At 33.9% G+C, this 19,576-nt stretch overlaps 1 protein-coding gene across 1 annotated transcript; it reads right to left on the bottom strand.

The window, feature by feature from the left end:
- Positions 1–1,988: 1,988 nt before the first annotated feature.
- On the bottom strand, positions 1,989–18,361 carry LOC133205831 (alanine--glyoxylate aminotransferase 2, mitochondrial-like). Its single transcript, XM_061341718.1, has 14 exons — positions 18,264–18,361; positions 16,006–16,079; positions 15,359–15,543; positions 14,984–15,107; positions 14,612–14,706; positions 13,571–13,664; positions 11,947–12,012; positions 10,342–10,473; positions 8,508–8,600; positions 6,653–6,725; positions 6,311–6,459; positions 5,490–5,639; positions 3,493–3,591; positions 1,989–3,072 (listed from the first exon to the last, which is right to left on the bottom strand). Exons 1-14 carry the CDS (start codon positions 18,295–18,297, stop codon positions 2,977–2,979), a joined length of 1,464 nt encoding a protein of 487 aa, XP_061197702.1. The 5' UTR covers positions 18,298–18,361; the 3' UTR covers positions 1,989–2,976.
- Between the last annotated feature and the right edge of the window lie 1,215 nt (positions 18,362–19,576).

Below are 19,576 nucleotides of genomic sequence, written 5' to 3'. Positions count from 1 at the left end.
AATATATTTGAAATTTGATAATTTTCCCTATATAATATGATTAACTATAATGATGAACTTTGAATAAATTCCATGGTTAAATTCACATTACTATGTGACATCAGAGACATTTTTGTGAGCATTAGCTGATTTTCAGAACCTGAGAATCGGACTACCTTAATTCAGTAAAATAATTCTTTCATGATAACATGTATAAAATCATGAGTAAAATATTTTGAAAACTTGCTTTATTCTAAGTCTTAATTGTTGTTGTTATATTTCAATTTTATCTTCATTTTTCCTCAGATAATAATTAATTAATGGTTATATAAAAAGAGTTTACAATAGGTACTCCCCAACCTGGGAGTGTGTAAAATATGAATTTTCCGGATAAAAAGTGCATGGTGAATAAAAATTTAAAAATTGTTCAACAAGTAAAAATTGTTTTGAAAATGCTATAGCTGCGAATGACACAAGGATATTTTTTCCCTACATTTTGCAGCATAGCCTACTCTGCAGAAATCATCGGCATCGTCACGTGACAAAGATCCCGGAACTTGACCTAGATATTCTTATGATAAATCTGTATAGGACCTACCAAATTTCAATTCAGTATGTGCAACCTCTGCAAAGAAAATGAACGGAAACTGCAAATAATTGGAAGTCCAAGGGGCATAACTCTGTCAAAAATTGCTGGATCGTACCCAAAACAGAACTTGACCTAGATATTATTATGATAAATCTGTATACCAAATTTCATTTCAGTATGTACAACCTCTGCGAAGAAAATGAACGGAAACTGTTGGTGGACTGACCGACAGACAGACCGACCGACAGACAGCAGCAAAGCAATATGCCCTTCCTTCTTCGAAGGAGGCATTAAAAAAAGCATACAGGCAATCAGCGAGTAATATGATAATCAAATTGTGAAAGTTTAGCACGCTTGAGCAAGCAAACTGGAATGGTAATATCTTTGACGAAAAGAATTTATAGAGGAAAAGTGAGAACGAGATTAAAAGTGACCTCATTTGAGTTTTATGGACCCGGAGCATTGTGTTTGCGGTTGGTTAAACGTACAATTCAGCCTTACACACACAAATATATATACATTATGTGTATATAGAGAGAGAGAGAGAGAGACTAATTACAGATCAGCGTTGGAGAATTAGAGATGTCATGAAATTAAATTGTTGGATTGTTCTTACTAGTATTTTGTAAAATGAAAAAAAAAATGATTGTATTGATAATAATAAAATACCTCTGGTCATCAATGGTCAAAAGAATTTGACGTAATCCGTCTGCAGGCAACATTAGACGGATTTCCAGGAGGAAGTGAGATATGTTACAGTGTTTATGTATTTACAACAGAGAGTGAACATAAATTTACTTGCCTTTTAACTCTTTCCGTTATAGCATATATCAAAATCGGTAGAAAACTCAATAGTACACGGATTATTCTTGCTAGCTTTCACTAGATAAATTTAATCAGACATAATTCTTGTAACAGATGGCCATTAAATTACCCTCTTCATCTGTTTCTCAGCAATAACTAAGTTATACAAGTCCACTTATTTCTGATAGTAACAAAGGTCCGCGTCAATCCTTTGGATCTGGAACCAATCAGGCCCGTAGAACGGGGGGGGGGGGGGGGGCGTAGAACCGGGGGGCTCCCCACTCTCCCCCCAAACTTTTTTTCTGAGTATAGTATTTTGCTATTTCCATTAGATGCTAGTTGCCCCCCCCCCTTTTTTGTTGTTTGGTCATGATGTCATAAGCGGATAGGCCCTATTCGTTGTTACCAATCATAAAATGTTGTTGCCTACAGGAATTCTTAACGATTTAAATGGTATACAAACTCCTGGAGACTTTCAAGGCGCAATTGTGCAAAGAGACGAGTTGGCTTCCAGATAGTCTTAAAAGTGAGGAGAAGGCATATCCACCAATGTGTGCCTTTAATCATAATTTATTAGAACCCCTGGTTTTACCCAAATCAAAATATTGACATGTCATGATTTTCTATGATTTTATTGGTTCTCCTGTCTACAAGTTCCTATAATATTACCCAATATTTCAGTTCAGTTACATCTCATTTTTTTCCAATATTACTTTGAAATTTTAGTACTTCACTGACTAGGCATGTGTAATATACACAGAAATAAACATCTTAGGTAGATAGAGAATCCATAGTGACTACCAGTGCATTTTTACAACAAAAAAAAACTTTATTCATTGTGTATACCATTACAGAATAAACCCACATACAATTTTTCTAAGTGCATAAAAATATGTTCAGGAAGTAAATTTCCTTGTTCTTTTTGTTAGTTGCTTGATTTTTCTTGAGTTATGGTTAGTTGCTTTCGTTGAAGAAACATTTTTCTATGTTCATATGGTAAAAAAGAAAATTTCTCTGTTTATGTGGTGGAAAAGCAGACTTCACTGATATTTTTAGGAAGCATATTTTCTCTGCTCATAGCAATCTCACAGTGGTCTGGAAGGACAAATGCATACACTGATCTCAAAATGAATTTAACACGCGTGGATTTGTGTCAGCAGATGATTGCATTAAAAAATAATTGGTGTTCAAAACAAGTAATGTGTCATTTCTAAACATAAACTGAGCAATACAAAAAGATACTGGTTCGTCCTCACTCTAACATATTTATTTATCGTAAGCATAAAAAAGCAGTAAAGTAAAAAAAAAAAAAGGATATATTTGGCATTTTTCTTCATAAACTTTCACCCATGTACCAGGGGTACCTAGTATATAAAAACAAACCCAAAGCTCTACATTCTAAACATTCAAGCTGTTTACAATTTTTTTGACTTTGTTCAACTCTCGATATCACAGTTGATCATAAAATATATTTTGCTCACATTTATTTGTTCACTGGACAAAAAAAATATATATTCCACTCTCATACACATAGATTATCAAGTAAAATTTCATTCTGTGTTTCTTGTGAAGATTGATTTTTTACATCAAACACTGCTTACAGACTATCTAGCAAGTGTTTTCAATGCTTCTCTAAAAACTGCGATGGTGAAATCAACATCAGCCTTGGATATACACATGGGTGGTTTGATGCGAAGGACCTGTAAAAAATTATATTAATATCCTAAATAAATATATGAAAACTGATGATATTCAAAAAAGATTTGCAAATTGTGTTGCATGCATGAAACAGTTAATAGCTCAGCTGAGCTAAAAAGCTTGTTGCTCTTTAAATTAATTCTGAACATATCTATACTATATTCACCATATGTATATGGTAAATAAGTTTAATTCTGCACATGCTAATTTTCATATTTCCTAAACATTCAACTGTCCCTCCATTCTACCGAGATTTCCTTACAACAGTACACTGTTATTCACCATTTTAATGCAACTATAATTTATTTCTCATTGCTTTATTCTCCCATGAAATCATAAAAGTAAAACTGCAGTGAAAAAAAAACTGTATACAATATTCACTTTCACTCTAAAGTGTTGATATAAATACATTAAAAACATACATTTCCAAATATCCCTCCTTTTCCAACTAAAATTCCATGGTCTCTCATAAATTCCCATATCTTGTTTACATCGTCAACAGGTAATGGTGTGATCTTCTCCTAAAATTCAAATATAAAAATGTCGATAAAAAATTAAAGCTGGCATCATGAAATGTCACATTTTTGTATTCAAACAATTTTATTCATGGTTGATTTGCATTAAGACTCAATTAACTTTGATCAGTTATATATATCACAGGACTGAAATTTTCTTAAGGTGTATCATACACATGCTACATGTACTGTATACAGGGAAATTTTCACCCCTACACCCTCATTGCTAGTGGACAAATTTAAAATGGGGTGAATAAAAAAAGACAGCATAATCTCTTAAGCAAATCTTTTGTCTGGCGAATTTAAAGCCGGGCAAAATTGTTTGCCAGAGTTAAAGGGCAAAAATAACACGGGGCAAAAATAACCCTGTATACAGTATATACATAATTGTTAAACATTATCTTTCAAGTAAGGGCCACCACACATTTACAGTGGCGCCTCGTTTATCCGGACGCTTCTGTCCCCAACAAAATCTTCTGGATAAATGAATCGTCCGGATAATTGAATCACTTCTTAAAAAATACTCTCCAAGCCTGTATATATGCACATTCTTGTATCAAGTGTGTCGGAAAAGAAAAGAGACTTTAATATTTTGGTTTATTGTTTTAACTTTATAGTTTTAAAAGAAGTAATTAATCAAAGAAAAAAAAAATAATTTGTACAATAAAAAATGGATAGGCAATTTTATGCTGACACCTCCTTTTAAACACAGTGAATTTCATTCGCCTTCTCTAGGGCATTGGACTTCATGGGCTGAGCAAATTTTGATATACTGTTGTTTTATTTTGCCATATTTTATATTTATTGAAGCTCATATGATATGACAGAACTGTTCAGCATCATCATTGAAAATGTTCAAATATAAACTAACCCTTATTCCCCGTATATCTATTAACTCAAACACGCACAATCAATGACAGTATTAAAATCAATCAACGTAAATACAAGCTATCTTCATGATTATCAATATTCTTTCTACAGACTCTAGGTTTGAATTTCAATCATTAAACAATACCTTGAAAAATGCAATCAACTTCTATACATAATGCCAGTTTTATATTTCTTTTCTAAAGTAATGTACCTTTGCAGACAGTAGTAAAAGATATTTCTTCATTTATGTACCTTTCTAAACTCTCTTGTGGGTAAAAAAGCGTTTCAAATACATTTACGTTTTAAGAAATGAAAAATCGTATTTTAAACATGATAAATAGCAGTACGAAATCGCTCGCAATTTATTGTTCATTTTATTTACAATTCTCCAAAATTGTCATGAATTTAGCAATATTATTTTGAACGGATTATTATTTAATTAATGCACAGTGTAAACTAAATTCTTTGGGCTTCATAATAAATGTGTGATTTAATTGGGGTAATCACACGCTAATTATAGACGCTATTGTTTGTAGGTCACAGGTAACTGCCTTCAAACTGAATGCATGGCCAATGTTTTTACAACAATTAGTACTACTGCAAGATAAGTGTGAAAAAGTCGTTTCTTGAAAAATTACCATCTGGATAAACGAGTCATTTTTCAATGAACTACTACGTTTCATAGTAGAAATCAACCGTCCGGATACCGAACGTGAATATCCGGATTAATGAGACAAAATAACGTTGAAAAAATCGGTTCCCAAAAAATATCGTCTGGATAGTGAAGCGTCTGGATAAATGGCATCGGGATAAACGCAGCACCACTGTACTTCCCTTTGGCAAGCCAAATTTAAATAATAAGAGCTTCTCAATTGTATTAATTTTCACAAAACTTAAATTTTAGAATTTTTAAATTTTGGGTTAAAAATGTTATCAGACAGACAAGTCAATTAAACTGAATCCATAGAACTAGGATTTATCAGTAAATATAGGTCAACACAATCGGATCATGGAACTTTTAAATTCTTAGTTACCCTCTCCTTGACTAGCTCCACTCCAATCATTAAGCCTTTTCCTCGGACATCACCAATAGTTTCAAATTCATCCATCATTTTTCTAAGTTCCAAAATGAAGTAGGTCCCGGTGGAGGCAGCATTCTCCTGAATTTTTTCTTCCTTGATCACCTGTTTGCCCAAAAGAGGATTATTAAATACATTTGATATTTGCTAAGGTTGGATATATTGCATACAAAAATATCTAAAGGTACACTTCTTTAATTAATTGCTTTATGTCATCTGAAAATTTATTGGCACATGTACAGAATAATGGATTACTTTTGCAATAATCCAATCTTTGCTTTCTTTGGGAGCATTTTTAGAAAAACGTTTGCATTAAATTGTCATCGGTTGTATATGGTATAGACTACATAGATAACTTATTAACTAACTGTGAGAATCACAAAATTAGGACATCACAAATTAAAAATACCAGTGTTTTGGGAGTACTTTTGCAAAATTTGTGATTTGCAGAAAATGCTCAATATACAATATTCAAGAAACATGACATTATCTGAGTAAAATTAATCATAATTAATATACATCCTTTATGCACAACAGCTTGCAATGCAAAATCTATTCCTCAAATTTAGGTAGCTTGTGCAAAATCTTGGTATAAATGGGTTCAAAAAACAGCTAAACCAGTGAGTGTGTGCAGTTATGTTTGTAATAATTCATATCGGGATTGATGAGCTCTTTTGTGGGGGGATACTCTGCTTTGCAATGCCCTTGTATCTACCTAATTCACATTGTCAAAAATATGGTAAATCATGACAAACATCAATCCAACAATGACTCACATCCAATACAGCAGATCCTACAGCACAAGCCAAAGGATTCCCTCCATAGGTGTTGAAATGCAGGGCCTTTGCCATGGATAAGGCAATTTCAGGGGAGGTTACCACTGCTGCCAAGGGGAAACCATTTCCAATCCCCTTTGCCATTGTAACTAGAAACAGAATATGTTAGCAGGTAATATTTCCTCTGGCCATTCTGCATAAATTCTTTCAACATACATATTATTCAGTGCCCTTTTTTTGATGATATGACGCTTTTTTTTTTAAACAATGGCTGATGCATCATCAAGCCAAACCTCAAGACTGTTAGACATTCAAAAATCAAAACATTATATGTAAACTCACCAATATCTGGAATAACGCCATGGTTTTCAAATCCCCAGAAATGTTCACCCAACCTTCCAAATCCTGTTTGGACCTGGAATGTATATATATATATATATATATATATATATATATATATATATATATATATATATATATATATATATATATATATATATAATATAATTTTGTACTTTAAACTAAATGTGTCATTATCACCACGAATGCCCCCGCAAGCAGCCAAAATTTCAAATGCAATATTTAGTTTTAAATTTGTGTTCGAACTTGACTCGTATTTTTTGGTAAAATACCTGAATATGCAATTTCAACCTTTTACATACATCCCTACAAAAGATAGAGAGCAGAAACTGAAAATTTCTTTCTTTTTTTAAATTCGAGAGGGATAACTCTGTCAAAAATCATCGGACCATGACCAAATTCAAATTTGACCTTTATTTTCTTGTAAAATACATGCACATGCAATTTCAACCTTATACATACATCACTTCTAAAGTTAGAGAGCGGAAAACTAAAAATTTCTTATTTTTTCCTAAGTTCCAGAGGGATAACTGTCAAAATTCATCAGACCATGACCAAATTCAAACTTGACCTGCATATTTCTAAGATGTATCCATATGTCAAATTTGAGTTGAATGTGTGCAACTGTTGCAGAGATAATGAATGGAAACTGAATGACGATGGAACAGGGTTACCCTATATGCCCTGGCCATTTCATGGCAGGGGCATAAAAACATCATAGATATATGTAAATGCAACAAGAAATAAGCACAATGTTAGAGATACATGTGATTATTTACCATTGCTGAAAATTATTTATTTAAGCAAGTAACGGTACTTAATATTGCAAAATGACTTGTGGACATTAAATCAGGACTAGAAATAATAATTTTTTTCACTGGTCACTCGGGCTATCATGTTAAATTTTTACTGGTCATCTCAGTACTTTCACTTTCCCACTGGGCCAGTAGATTTTAAAAAGACTCGCCCAAACCAAAACAATAAAATTATTATTTTGTTTATATTGTGATATTTAATGGTACAACTTAACAAAACAAGAAATGTCAGAACTTGGACGCATGACCCTGTCAAGTTAACTAGCCCGACCACGAATGAATTTTGTTATGCATAAAAAAAACACTGACCCAAAGGGCACATGCCCTCTATAATGCACTAGCCCAGATTAAAAATTCACTGACCCCAGACCAGCGGGCCATCAATTATTTCAAGCCCTGCATTAAATTACATGCCCATTAATTTGAGTCTACAGTTGATGATGTTTTCTCATGTACTTTATTTACTGGCCTTAATATCTTTTGGACTTCCTTTATTTAGATACCAGATAATAATTTTGTCGGTGCAGCACATTGATCACTGTGTGTTACAGTGTAAGCATATGGTCAGACCACTGGTTTTCAATGTGATTTCTTATCCCTTCAGAATGGAAAATTTGGGACAACTCATCTTGGTTTACCTTGATATAACAACTGTAGGGGTAGTACAACACCACTCATCATGCAGTAATAACAAGCAAGAGGTCATAGAACATTTATCAACAATGCCGCCAATATGGGTGGTTTAAATATTATTTTTTCAATATTTTATACCAATTCCGCAAATTCATCAAACTACGATTGTGTCAGAGAGAAAAACATGAAAATTACAACCCGTAGAATTAATCCCCTATACAGCAGGTAACAATGTAAACTGATTATTTGATAAGGATGACTCCCATTTGAAATGCTCTTTCATATGAGTATTCATGCCATAACTTGGATGATTTATCGTCCATTATGTGGCATTAGGGATGTTAACAACATTTCTTTGAAGCTTAACTGAACCAACCTAATGATCTTACCTCATCTGATATGCAAATTCCACCTTTAGATCGGACCATATCAAATGCCCTCTTCAGGAAATTCTTGGGAAATTGTGTTGTTCCACCTACTCCCTATAAAAATTTTTTTCCCAATATGAAATTTCTTTGGCATATCTGATACACATGTGCTGTGGATATTTACAGTTGCTAAACTTGCATTAACTATATGCATAGGAGTTATTTCTGTAATATTAGGATTATAAATTGTTATCTTATATACCATATAAAAAAGAGATATTTGTGAAACACTGATCCCCCCCCAAGTAATTGGAATTTTTCCAAGTCCAAGGGGCATAACTCTGTCAAACATAGGTAATCAAAGATTACAAAGCTCACCTCGAAGAATATTATCTTTAAGGCAAATTTCACAGCATATTCTTTTTTTAGTTAGTGTACATCCCAAGATCAATATCTAGGCTAGTTTGGTTTAAGTACGACTTACAGTTACTTGGAAATAGACCTGTTCAAAAAAAGTTTATCCTGTTTACTAATCAAGAAAATTTTGGTCAGTTCCAACATCCGAAGTAAGTCTGGAAGTTTTCATCCTTAGATGCACCATCTATGCAAGTTTAATCATAACAGGCCATAATGTTATATAGCTACTCCAAAAAAATTATCCTGGTCACTCATCTGGAAAATCTAGGTCAGATCCAGCATCTGAAGCAAGTGTGGTAGCATCCATCCCTAGATGCATCATCCATGCAAGTTTGGTCCAGGTAGGGCTAATAGTTACTTGGGTATGGACCTGCTCCAAAAACTTTAATCCGGTCACTCATCTGGAAAATCTAGGTCAGATCCAGCATCCAAAGCAAGTGTGGTAGTGTACATCCTTAGATGCATCATCCATGCAAGTTTTGTCAAGGTAGGGCTTATACTTACTTGGGAATGAACTTGCTCCAAAAACTTTAACCTGGTCACTCAACTGGAAAATGTAGGTCAGATCCAGCATCCGAAGCAAGTGTGGTAGTGTCCATCCCTAGATGCATCATCCATGCAAGTTTGGTCCAGGTAGGGCTTATAGTTACTTGGGAATGGACTTGCTCCTAAAACTTTAACCGGGACGCTGACACTAACGCCGACACCGACGCTGGGGGTACAACATAAGCTCATCTTGATTTCGTTGAGGTGAGCTAAAAATTGCTTGGTCGTACCCAAAACAGAACTTCACCTAGATATTCTAATGATAAATCTGTATACCAAATTTCATTTCAGTATGTGCAACCTCTGCGAAGAAAATGAACAGAAACTGCAAATACACTGTAAATGGAAATTTTCTGTCCAAGGGGCATAAGGCTGTCAAAAATTGCTCGATCATACCCAAAACTGAACTTGATCTAGATATTCTTATGATAAATCTGTATACCAAATTTCATTTCAGTATGTGCAACCTCTGCAAAGATAATGAACAGAAACTGCAAATAAACGGAATTTTTCAAAGTCCAAGGGGCATAACTCTGTCAAAAATTGCTCGATCGTACCCAAAACAAATCTTGACCTAGATATTCTTATGATAAATCTGTATACCAAATTTCATTTCAGTATGTGCAACCTCTGCGAAGAAAATGAATGGAAACTGTTGATGGACCGACAGACAGACCGACCGACAGACAGCAGCAAAGCAATATGCCATCCACTCTTTGAAGGGGGGCATAAATATGTGCAAATTATTACTGTAATTGTTATGCAGGAGAATATATATATGTCTACAAAAAAAAATTCTTATTGTAATTCTGCCCATAGATAAACACAGGTAAAATACTTCATTTACAGTTAATGTTAATTCTTTGCATATGTTAAGGAGTCACAGTCTTACCTGAATGGATTCAGCGAAGAATGCCCCACATTTGTCTTTGGGCATAGAAAACCTCAACACATCCTCCAGCTGTTCAGCATATTTAACCCCAGCCTGACATTCCCCAGCCCCACAGTCACAGGACCTGAGGGTCTAAAAAAGAAATCACAATTTTTTTTAAGAAAGATGATAACTTGGCATCCAAGTCCTATACTTTTAAAGACCTCAAACCTAATAATTGTATCATGTTCTCCTGAGACCCTTGAAAGCTTGTCTTTTTTATAATTTTCTCTGCCACAGTTATTAAAGGTGATGTTATCAGTTATCCCTCCTTTTTTGTCAAGATGTCTAAATAACGTAACATCAATAAATACACTGTATATTGGCTACTCATTTCTTAATAATGCACTTTTGAACTACCTGGTATCCAACAGCCAAAAAATTGGTGTTAAATGTGTATTTCTATTTTAGTTCAAGGGGATCAAAACAGTATTGAATTAAAGGGGCATATTACATTTCCGCAAATTTTGAAAATTTTTATTCTTACGTTTCCATGAAAAGTTCATATATGTTTTCACAAAAAAAGTACACAGCTATTTTTGTACCTAAGCACTTTGTTTCTGCAATGTACCTGTAGTGAAGATTAACAAAGAGTCAAAGACAAACTTGACATTCTGTGTACCAGTCCATATGAAACACCAAGTTGCCAGGACTGAAATTTTAAGGAATGTTGAGTACAAATTTGGTGCCCTAACAGACATGTGAGATGTTTGGCACCAACTTCATATCCGATGGCAGCTGTGATAATATGCATATAGAAAATATTATATAGGGCTAAGGCTACAGCTAGGGTGTCATTTTGTACCTAGCAACCAGAAGAATCAGTTTTTATCACTATAGAATAAATTTTCATATGTAAATTTTTACTTAAATTACATACATTAATTTTTATGCAGTGCTACAGAGTGCTACTTTATCAGAATGCAATATTTTTAAACAGGTGTTGTTTTATCAGTGTTGGATATTTTATCATGCATTTTTACTGCATTATTTTATCAATAAATACAATTAATTACATGTATTAACAAATCTTTACCCATGTGCCAGTGATCAAGGTAACATATTTGCAGAATCATAAAACATATTTGCTGAATTGTAAAACTTTTTTAGTGGAAAGGTAATATCAATTTGCGGAAACGTAGTACACTGAATTAGATATTTGTCAACATACATTCCTATGTCATATACTTTTTCACTTTTATGTCATACTGACATTTTTAAAATTCATACTGCAAAAAGAAACTATAATTAAAACACGTCCATATCAAAACAATCATTATTCTTTACTAATCACCATAAATTTCACTGACATTGGATATTTTTTAACAACTATTTTATTTTGCTTGTTTAAACTCAATTGGCTATCCATGTAACAACACCATGTTACAACACCATGAAGTTGACAATGTTGACAATGTTGACAAAGAAATGTGATGCCCTAAAACATGAATGCAACCACACATAATCTTAATTTCTTTGATGAATTAATCTTATGTGTAAACCAATGTACATATTTTGCAAAAGAAGACCCTACACTAAATTCCATCTTACTGAATATGATCTCACCTGGGAGGGAGAGTCCCTACAGTTTGCACCTCCCCAGGGGCCTCTGTAGGGGTCAGGATTCATAGACTGCAAAGAAAAAATTTTACCATTCAAAACACTTAATGTTACAGCATAATTATTGTAATATAAATAAATTTATTAAGATATAATGCTCTCACAAAGCAATTTTCTATTAAATTCATGCTATCAACTACAAATGCTGCTGTAAACAATACTTATATAGCTGGCATTCTAAATGTCTTTCCATGTCTTATTTCCTATTAAAAATTGGTGAAAACATTGGTGAAAAACCAACAAAAAAAAAAAATAAAAATAAACTAGAAAACTGACCAGTCAACAAGTGCCCCGCCGAGGGGAAGAAATATAAGGGTGCAGCTTACAGAATGAGAATTTTAATTGATTACAAAAATTAAAAAATATCTGAAGAAGAATATGCAATAACAACTGTATTTATAAAATTTCAAGATAATTCCTAAATATCCAACAACCTGTAAAGAGTATCCCTGTATTTACATAAGGCAGTAAAAAACATCATATCTATAATAACTCAATTAAATGTATATTTAAACAAGAATAAAGCATGTGTTTTATAAAATGCCAGCCTTCAGTGAATGCAAATATCACCCAGGCTTGACCTTAACTTCAAAACAAAAATCAGTTGCAGACAAAGGTTAATTTATCTTAAAGTGACAAATAAAGATAAGCCTGGAAAATTTTCGGCCCCAGACAAGATAATCCCAGGGGATTAATTGTACTGCTCTCTCATCCTTTTCTTCCAAGTTTTACAATAAGAACTTTTTCAGTAATGATAGAATGAGTTTATTATCAGACTACCTGTTAAAATTAATAGTACATGTATTCTTGAATTTACATAAGGCAGCCAAAAAAAAAAAAAATGAATGAATAAATAATAAAAATACATATCTTGATGTATATCTTGTCTTTGAGAATTCAATAAAATCATAACTCATTATGCATTTTACCAAAATAAAGCTTGAACATTATTTAAATCCTCATTTCACAGAACATCATTCAGAATTGACATTAACTTCAAAACAAACTTCATTTGCAGACAGAGGTGTTAATTAATCTCAATTTGACAGAAACAGCTAATGCTTTGGATTTTCTTCTAGAGGAAAGTTAATTAATCCCATTGGACTAGTTGCAGCTTTCATACTTTACAATAGGAACATTCTCAGCAGTTATCTCTCTTTGGCCCGGCATTCATTCTAATGTAAAGTTTAGGAATCTACCCCACCACCCAAGCTCCAAACTGGATGACATAGAGAACCAAACTTAGCATCAAAATATGTCTTACTGCCTCTTCAACCAACATACCAAATTTGAACTTAATTGGTCAACTACAAAAAAAGTTATTAGAAAAAAACAGAAAATTTCTGGACAGAAGAATGACAGACGGACAGACAGACAGATGGACAAACAGACAGACAGACAGAGTGATTACTATAGGGCACCCACAAATCCTTGCGGGGCCCTAATAAATAAATAAAATTTGCACTTTCCAAACTACTCTTTTGATTTTCTTCACAAAATTTGTGGTTCCCTATTTTTTAAATTTATTCATTCATTGTTTGGTCTGTAGAATAATAGATTGTCACATAACCTGATGAATGCCGAATCCAGTTGGAACATTGAACCTCCATGTGGACATAGCAGTTAGACCCATAAGGTATGGACTAGCACCGTGGTAAGCATTCCTGAATAGTAAAAAAAACATGAAGGAATTAATAGTGAATAACATCAATCTATACAAAAAGAGACAATCTAATGAGCTCAGTAGAAAACTAGAGGAACTGTGAGCACTGAGCTCACAAAATGATATCCCCAGCCTCCCATATGTTTATAATGGCAAAGTTTTGCTATGGGAGACCCGAAACAAGCGTCCAATCAAAAAGCAAAACAGGAGGTGCACAGTGGCACTATGTCATAAAGATTCCATGAAAGTATCATTTATTTTTATTCAGTGGAAAAGGAAGAGTTGCGAATAAGAGAAGGGTACCCCTAAAATATCATAGAAAGAATGGCATTGTTCTACGTTGTGCTACTGGAAACCCAAAATAAGTGTCTGATCAAAAAATTAAAATAGGAGGTGCATACTGGCACTAATAAAGATTCTGTGAAAGTATTATTAAATTTTATTCAGTGGTAAGGGAGGAGTGAGGATAAGAGATGAGTACCCCTCAATATTATAGAAAGAATGGCAGTGTCTATGTTTTGCTATAATAAATCTGAAATATGTGTCCGATCAAAAAATTAAAATAGGAGGTGCACAATGGTACTATGTAACAGATTCTGTGAAAGTCTCATTAAATTTCATTTACCGGGTAGTGGTATAAGAGGAGTTACAGATAAGAAATTGGTTACCCCAAAGTGTAACGGACGGACGTACAGACGGACGGACACCCCCATCACTATACACTTCCCCCTTTTCAAGGGGGGGGGGGTTATAATAATCATATATACAATTCTATTTTTTAGGTATTAATGCTATTTGTAGATTAAAATTCTCATTTTTTTAACAGGATTTAAATTTGTTAAAAATCTTTTTTGCTTACAAATTCAAATAAATTCACAATTCCCACACACTAACTTCAGATCTTTAAACTTTTTTCCTTTTTTTTTTTAAAAAAGGGAGACCACTTGCCTGAGTGAGATTATATCAAAGACGCCAGTGTGCATCCTAGCCATTAGAACTGCTAGATCATTGGCCTCAGATCCACTGTTTGTGAAATACACAACCTGTAAATAGCATCAAATACTAGAGGCCAATACCGACACCTATGATTTAGAGACATGTGCCATTCTTCGTAGGTCAACTATCCACTGGTTAAGTATGGGTTTTTATATGCTATGATTATATTTAACAAAAAAGAAATTGAATATATTCTTCCAGAATAGCAAACTGCATACCAACATGGGCTTTGTACTTTCAAAGGTAGTGTGTTCTTTTTTCTTAAAACAAACAAAATATTTTCTTTTCTTTTTTTAAAGATAAAGAAGACTGAAATTAACTTACCTTTAAATTCCCAGGTAATTTAGATGCCAACTTTTCAGCATATTCATGAATTGTTGGATGAAGATAAATGTTTGTTGTATGCCATAGGTTATCCATTTGTTTCTTAGCTCTTTCTGTTACCTTCCTAAAATGATACTAAAAATTATACACAATGATTGGATTTTTGGGTTTTCAAGTCTACAATTGCACTTACTGAAAGTATTTTAAAGTTTCTCTGTTTGAAATAACAGATATGATGAAGGAGAGGCATACTTAGTAGGTATTTTTGCAATTTCAACATTCAAATATTACTGCAGCATTTTTCAATTTTTAACTCTGCTTTAAGGTTCACTAAACTGGTTTATGCATTCTTTCTTACTGCAGTATTTTACTTACGGGTGGCAATGCCCCACACTAACAGTGACAATGCCCCCAAACAAATCCAAGTATCTCTTTCCCTCTGTGTCCCAGAGCCACTGCATGTGACCCTGAACAATCATGATTGGATTCTTGTAATAGGTCAAAAGGGCAGGGGTCAGATGTGACTTTCTGACTTTCATTGCATCATCGTAAGATATGCCCTGGAAATGATAAAGGAAGATACAGTACAGTAGGAAACCTCAACAGGACACATTCAGCACAAGGTTGTGTGTAATACACAGTTATCCTTAGTCATCATTGCCATGTTTTCTATCCATATCCTTAAATGACCTGAAGGAAATATAGTGTATCTCTCTTCATACATTAGAGCTTTTTTCATGAATTTTATATGCAATGGGAAACTGACCCCCCCCCCCCCACCCATTCCATCCCAATTTTTTTTCTCTTTTCTTTCTTAAAATTGAATCACATTGGCAATGCCCTTTTCCGTTGCATGCTGGAAAAAGACTCAGAGATAAGCATATGAATGCTGCTCAAATTGAGCATTTTGGAAAAGATTTTTTTACAAGTTCCCAATTTTTTGCCATAATTGCAATATAAAAACCCACTAAGGCAAAATGGTAATTTATCTACTCAGACCAAAATGAAATAAGTCATTTTACCGTGTATTTCTGGGGGGTGATTCCCGCAGGAGGCATCTCTGGGATAGAACTGTAGAAACATCCACATTGTCTTCCTAAAAGTAAAATTTCTTATAATAATTTCAAAATAAAAGTATTGAGAGTAATAAAACAAAGCGACAATTGATGTTTTATTAATTGACAATTAAATGCTAATATGTATCTTTTACGTATTATGAACCAAATGAATTATTGTACCAAATATGGTACATATTTGTATTTTGGTTTGAAATAAACACACTTTATGCCCCTGAAGAAACTTTAAATAAAGGTGTCTAAATGAATTCTTTTGAAAAAAAAATTAACCCAATGAAAACAGACTTATTAGTTACTTGGAAATGAATTAGAACTTTAACTGGGACAGGGATGTCATGGTGGGGGTATAGCACAATGCTCATCTCAACTTTGTCAAAGGTGAGCTAAAAATGCTAGATGTAAGCGGCTGAACAGGTAATCTTATTTGTCATGGGGATGTCTGTATATTGTTTCGTTTCCCATGTCTATTTTTGTAAATGGTGTTCTGTTGTTAGTGGTTTGCCCTTTCTCACCAATTCATTTTAATGGGAATCCATAATTTTGCACATGAAGACAAAATATATTTGTATGCCAAATATTTTTATTTATTAATATATATATGTATGCAAAGATATGATCTACAATGACTTAATGTATAATGATCAACTTTCATTCCAATTCCTCATTGCTTTGAAAAGGTTGTCTTATGATACCAACAATATCCGCATGCACATCATTTATTCAGAACACACCAACTTGAAATCAAAGTCCGTCATGTCTGGGCAAATAAAGTAAAAATTCACTGGCATATTTATTTTTTGTATGACATCTGAATTGGTTAATCTCTTCCCAACAATCTTTAAATTGTAAACAGTACAGAAGCAAAACATTTTATGCAAAAATCAGCAAAATGTAAAAGTAAAGAAAATGTAAATTTAAGTCCTCAAGCATTTAGAATTAATAGAATACCATGCTTGATTAAATTTTCTGCTCAACATAGGCAATCAAATAAAATTTGTTTTCATCTTTATTTTAAACTGATAAATTATTAATTTTAGTAATTAAAAGAGGTAGAAATAAAACACACAATAATCTACTTCCTTTATCAATGAAATGGGTTTTTAAAAAAAAAAGATTTTTTTACCAACAACAAATTAATTAAACAAAAAAAAAAGCATCTGAGTTAACAACATTATAGGAAGGCTCAGAAAGATGGAGGGTCCATTTACATGTACTTTATGGATTAGTCAACAGTCAAATTGAAATATTTTTTCTTTAAGATAAACACAAAATTCAGAGCAACCATTTAAAAAAAAATGTTTGGGTTTATGCATGGTATTATCTCCAGCCCCTGACTTTGAATATAGGCCTAATCCAACTGAGAAAAATTGGTGCGCATGTACAAGGTAACGGCAAAGTAAATAAACCTGGTCATGTCCAACAACTTATATCAGGTACTAAAGCATTTTATGAACAAAAAAAAAACACAAACACACACAAAGGTCAACTGGCAAGTCGGTGAACGCAAGGTCAGATACCCACTCAGCTGTTGTTTACAAAACACAACAACAAAAATACATGCATTAATTATTTGCCCCATATATCTGATGCGGTTATTTTTTTTATTATAATTCTGACAAAAAAATATGCACTTCTCATTTCTTTAAGTTCACATCAAACTATTATTACACAATTATAGCGATCTAAATAATTTTGAAGGGGTTGCTGGGTTGACACTAAAGATAGTATTTACTGAACCAGAAATCATGCAGTATATGTGTGGCTTTTTCATTTTTTTTTCTATGTGCCTAAAAGCTTCTGCATGTTAAATCAATGTACCAGCATCTCCAATGAAAAAATTACATTTCAAATCAGAAAGACGCGAAAAATCTCGCACAAAAGTCCACGGGCACTGGAGTAATGTAAATATTGAGTATGTGCATGCACGTGCACATACTCAATATTTACATCACCGGTAACTTCCAGTCAATATTTACATTAATTACCAAACCAGTGCAAAAGTCTAAAGTATCTTACAAGAGGCAATACGGTAATAATTAATGTTACGCAAGATGCATCCTTATTTTCTCGGGAGTTCACTCCAACCAGGTCCAACTCATGCAACATTTTTTTTTTAAATAAAATTATTTTTAAAAATGTGTATACATCCATGTACCGCACCATATCTCAAAATCCAACGCAAAATTCATCAAATTTATACATACCACATAGAGTTCTCCTCAAAGTTCGAAGAGCCATGATACAGCCTCTACAGCGACCCAGTTAAGATAACCGGCTGTAACTACCTTCGCTAGCTTCAGCTAGTAAACTGGAGAGCCGACCTAGTTTCACTGCGCACAGTGCGTGCGAAATACTACGGAGAGCCATTACAGAAAACAGAGTATGATAGCATCGGGAGGTAATCCGAAATATCGTTTTCCAGGCATTTTTAACGATTTTGATATTTGACGTGCTAATCGGGCGGCTGAAGCTATACAAACTCGGTATTAGCTAATCAGCTAACACTGTACACTTACTGCCGACGGATTTAGAGGGGCCCAGGGAGCCCCCCTCCTTTGTGACCAAAAATATACACAAGATTAATAAATCAATTCATTGCATTTTAAATTATACCTAAAATATACTTAAAATAAGTCAAAAGCTGTTCCAAAACCTCCTAAAACATGAGAGCTTTCGGGGGCTTCGCCTCTGGGCTCCCACCCCGACCCACAACTGGTTGCCCCCTTTCTTTCAAGAATCCTGGATTCTCCACTGACTCTGTAATTTGAAGCTTCGTAGGTCCAAACAATTTTGCAACTGTGCATTTCTGTGAGGTCAGATGAGGATGTTTTTCGAGGAAGGGGTGTTAAAAATTAGATTACAGTTCAATGAAATCAAGTTCAATGTATCAACACGATCCCAACAAATTTACACCAAAATGAACATAAAAGGTCTTTTTTTTTTCAACATTAATCGGAACAAGAAAACTTTATGCTTCCATCAATTGGTACCCGAGAAGCATACTACATAAAATTCTTTTTATTCTTATATATAGGCATAATTATAAGACATTCAATGTCAAATCGCTGCAAATCAGTTTTGTTTGATTTCATCCAGATGCTCGTCCCCGACGTCGGAGATTTACGAACTCGGAAGACAACCGAGCGCCTGGTGTAACATATCCTCGACTTTTACCTGTTTACAGAATAACAACTCATAGAAACTGAGGATTTTATGACCCCCCCCCTGTTATTTTCCGTTCTTATTTTTTTTCTATTGCAAGAATAAGTGTGGAACCATCACATAATGAGTCATTCTACGATAAAAAGACCAATTCAGCAGTGCACCGGGCGCTTGGCGAAGGAACAGTCACTACCTATGTTTACGTCTAAGGTTTGATGCGTCGCGGCGAACGAGAATCGAACCCGGCCTCCGGGGATATTACATATGTACCCTGATTTTAGATGTCCCCCCCCCCACCTACCTGAAGTCTGTACCAGCTATTCTGTACAATACACCCTAATCCCCTACCTACTTT

This window comes from Saccostrea echinata, unplaced genomic scaffold (genome assembly GCF_033153115.1).
Source record: "Saccostrea echinata isolate AGI-Se365-2 ecotype Australia unplaced genomic scaffold, CSIRO_AGI_Sech_v1 ptg000054l, whole genome shotgun sequence".
Classification (NCBI taxonomy): domain Eukaryota; kingdom Metazoa; phylum Mollusca; class Bivalvia; order Ostreida; family Ostreidae; genus Saccostrea; species Saccostrea echinata.
The sequence above is the reverse complement of the archived record's forward strand: the minus strand, read 5'-3'. Positions and strand labels throughout refer to the sequence as shown.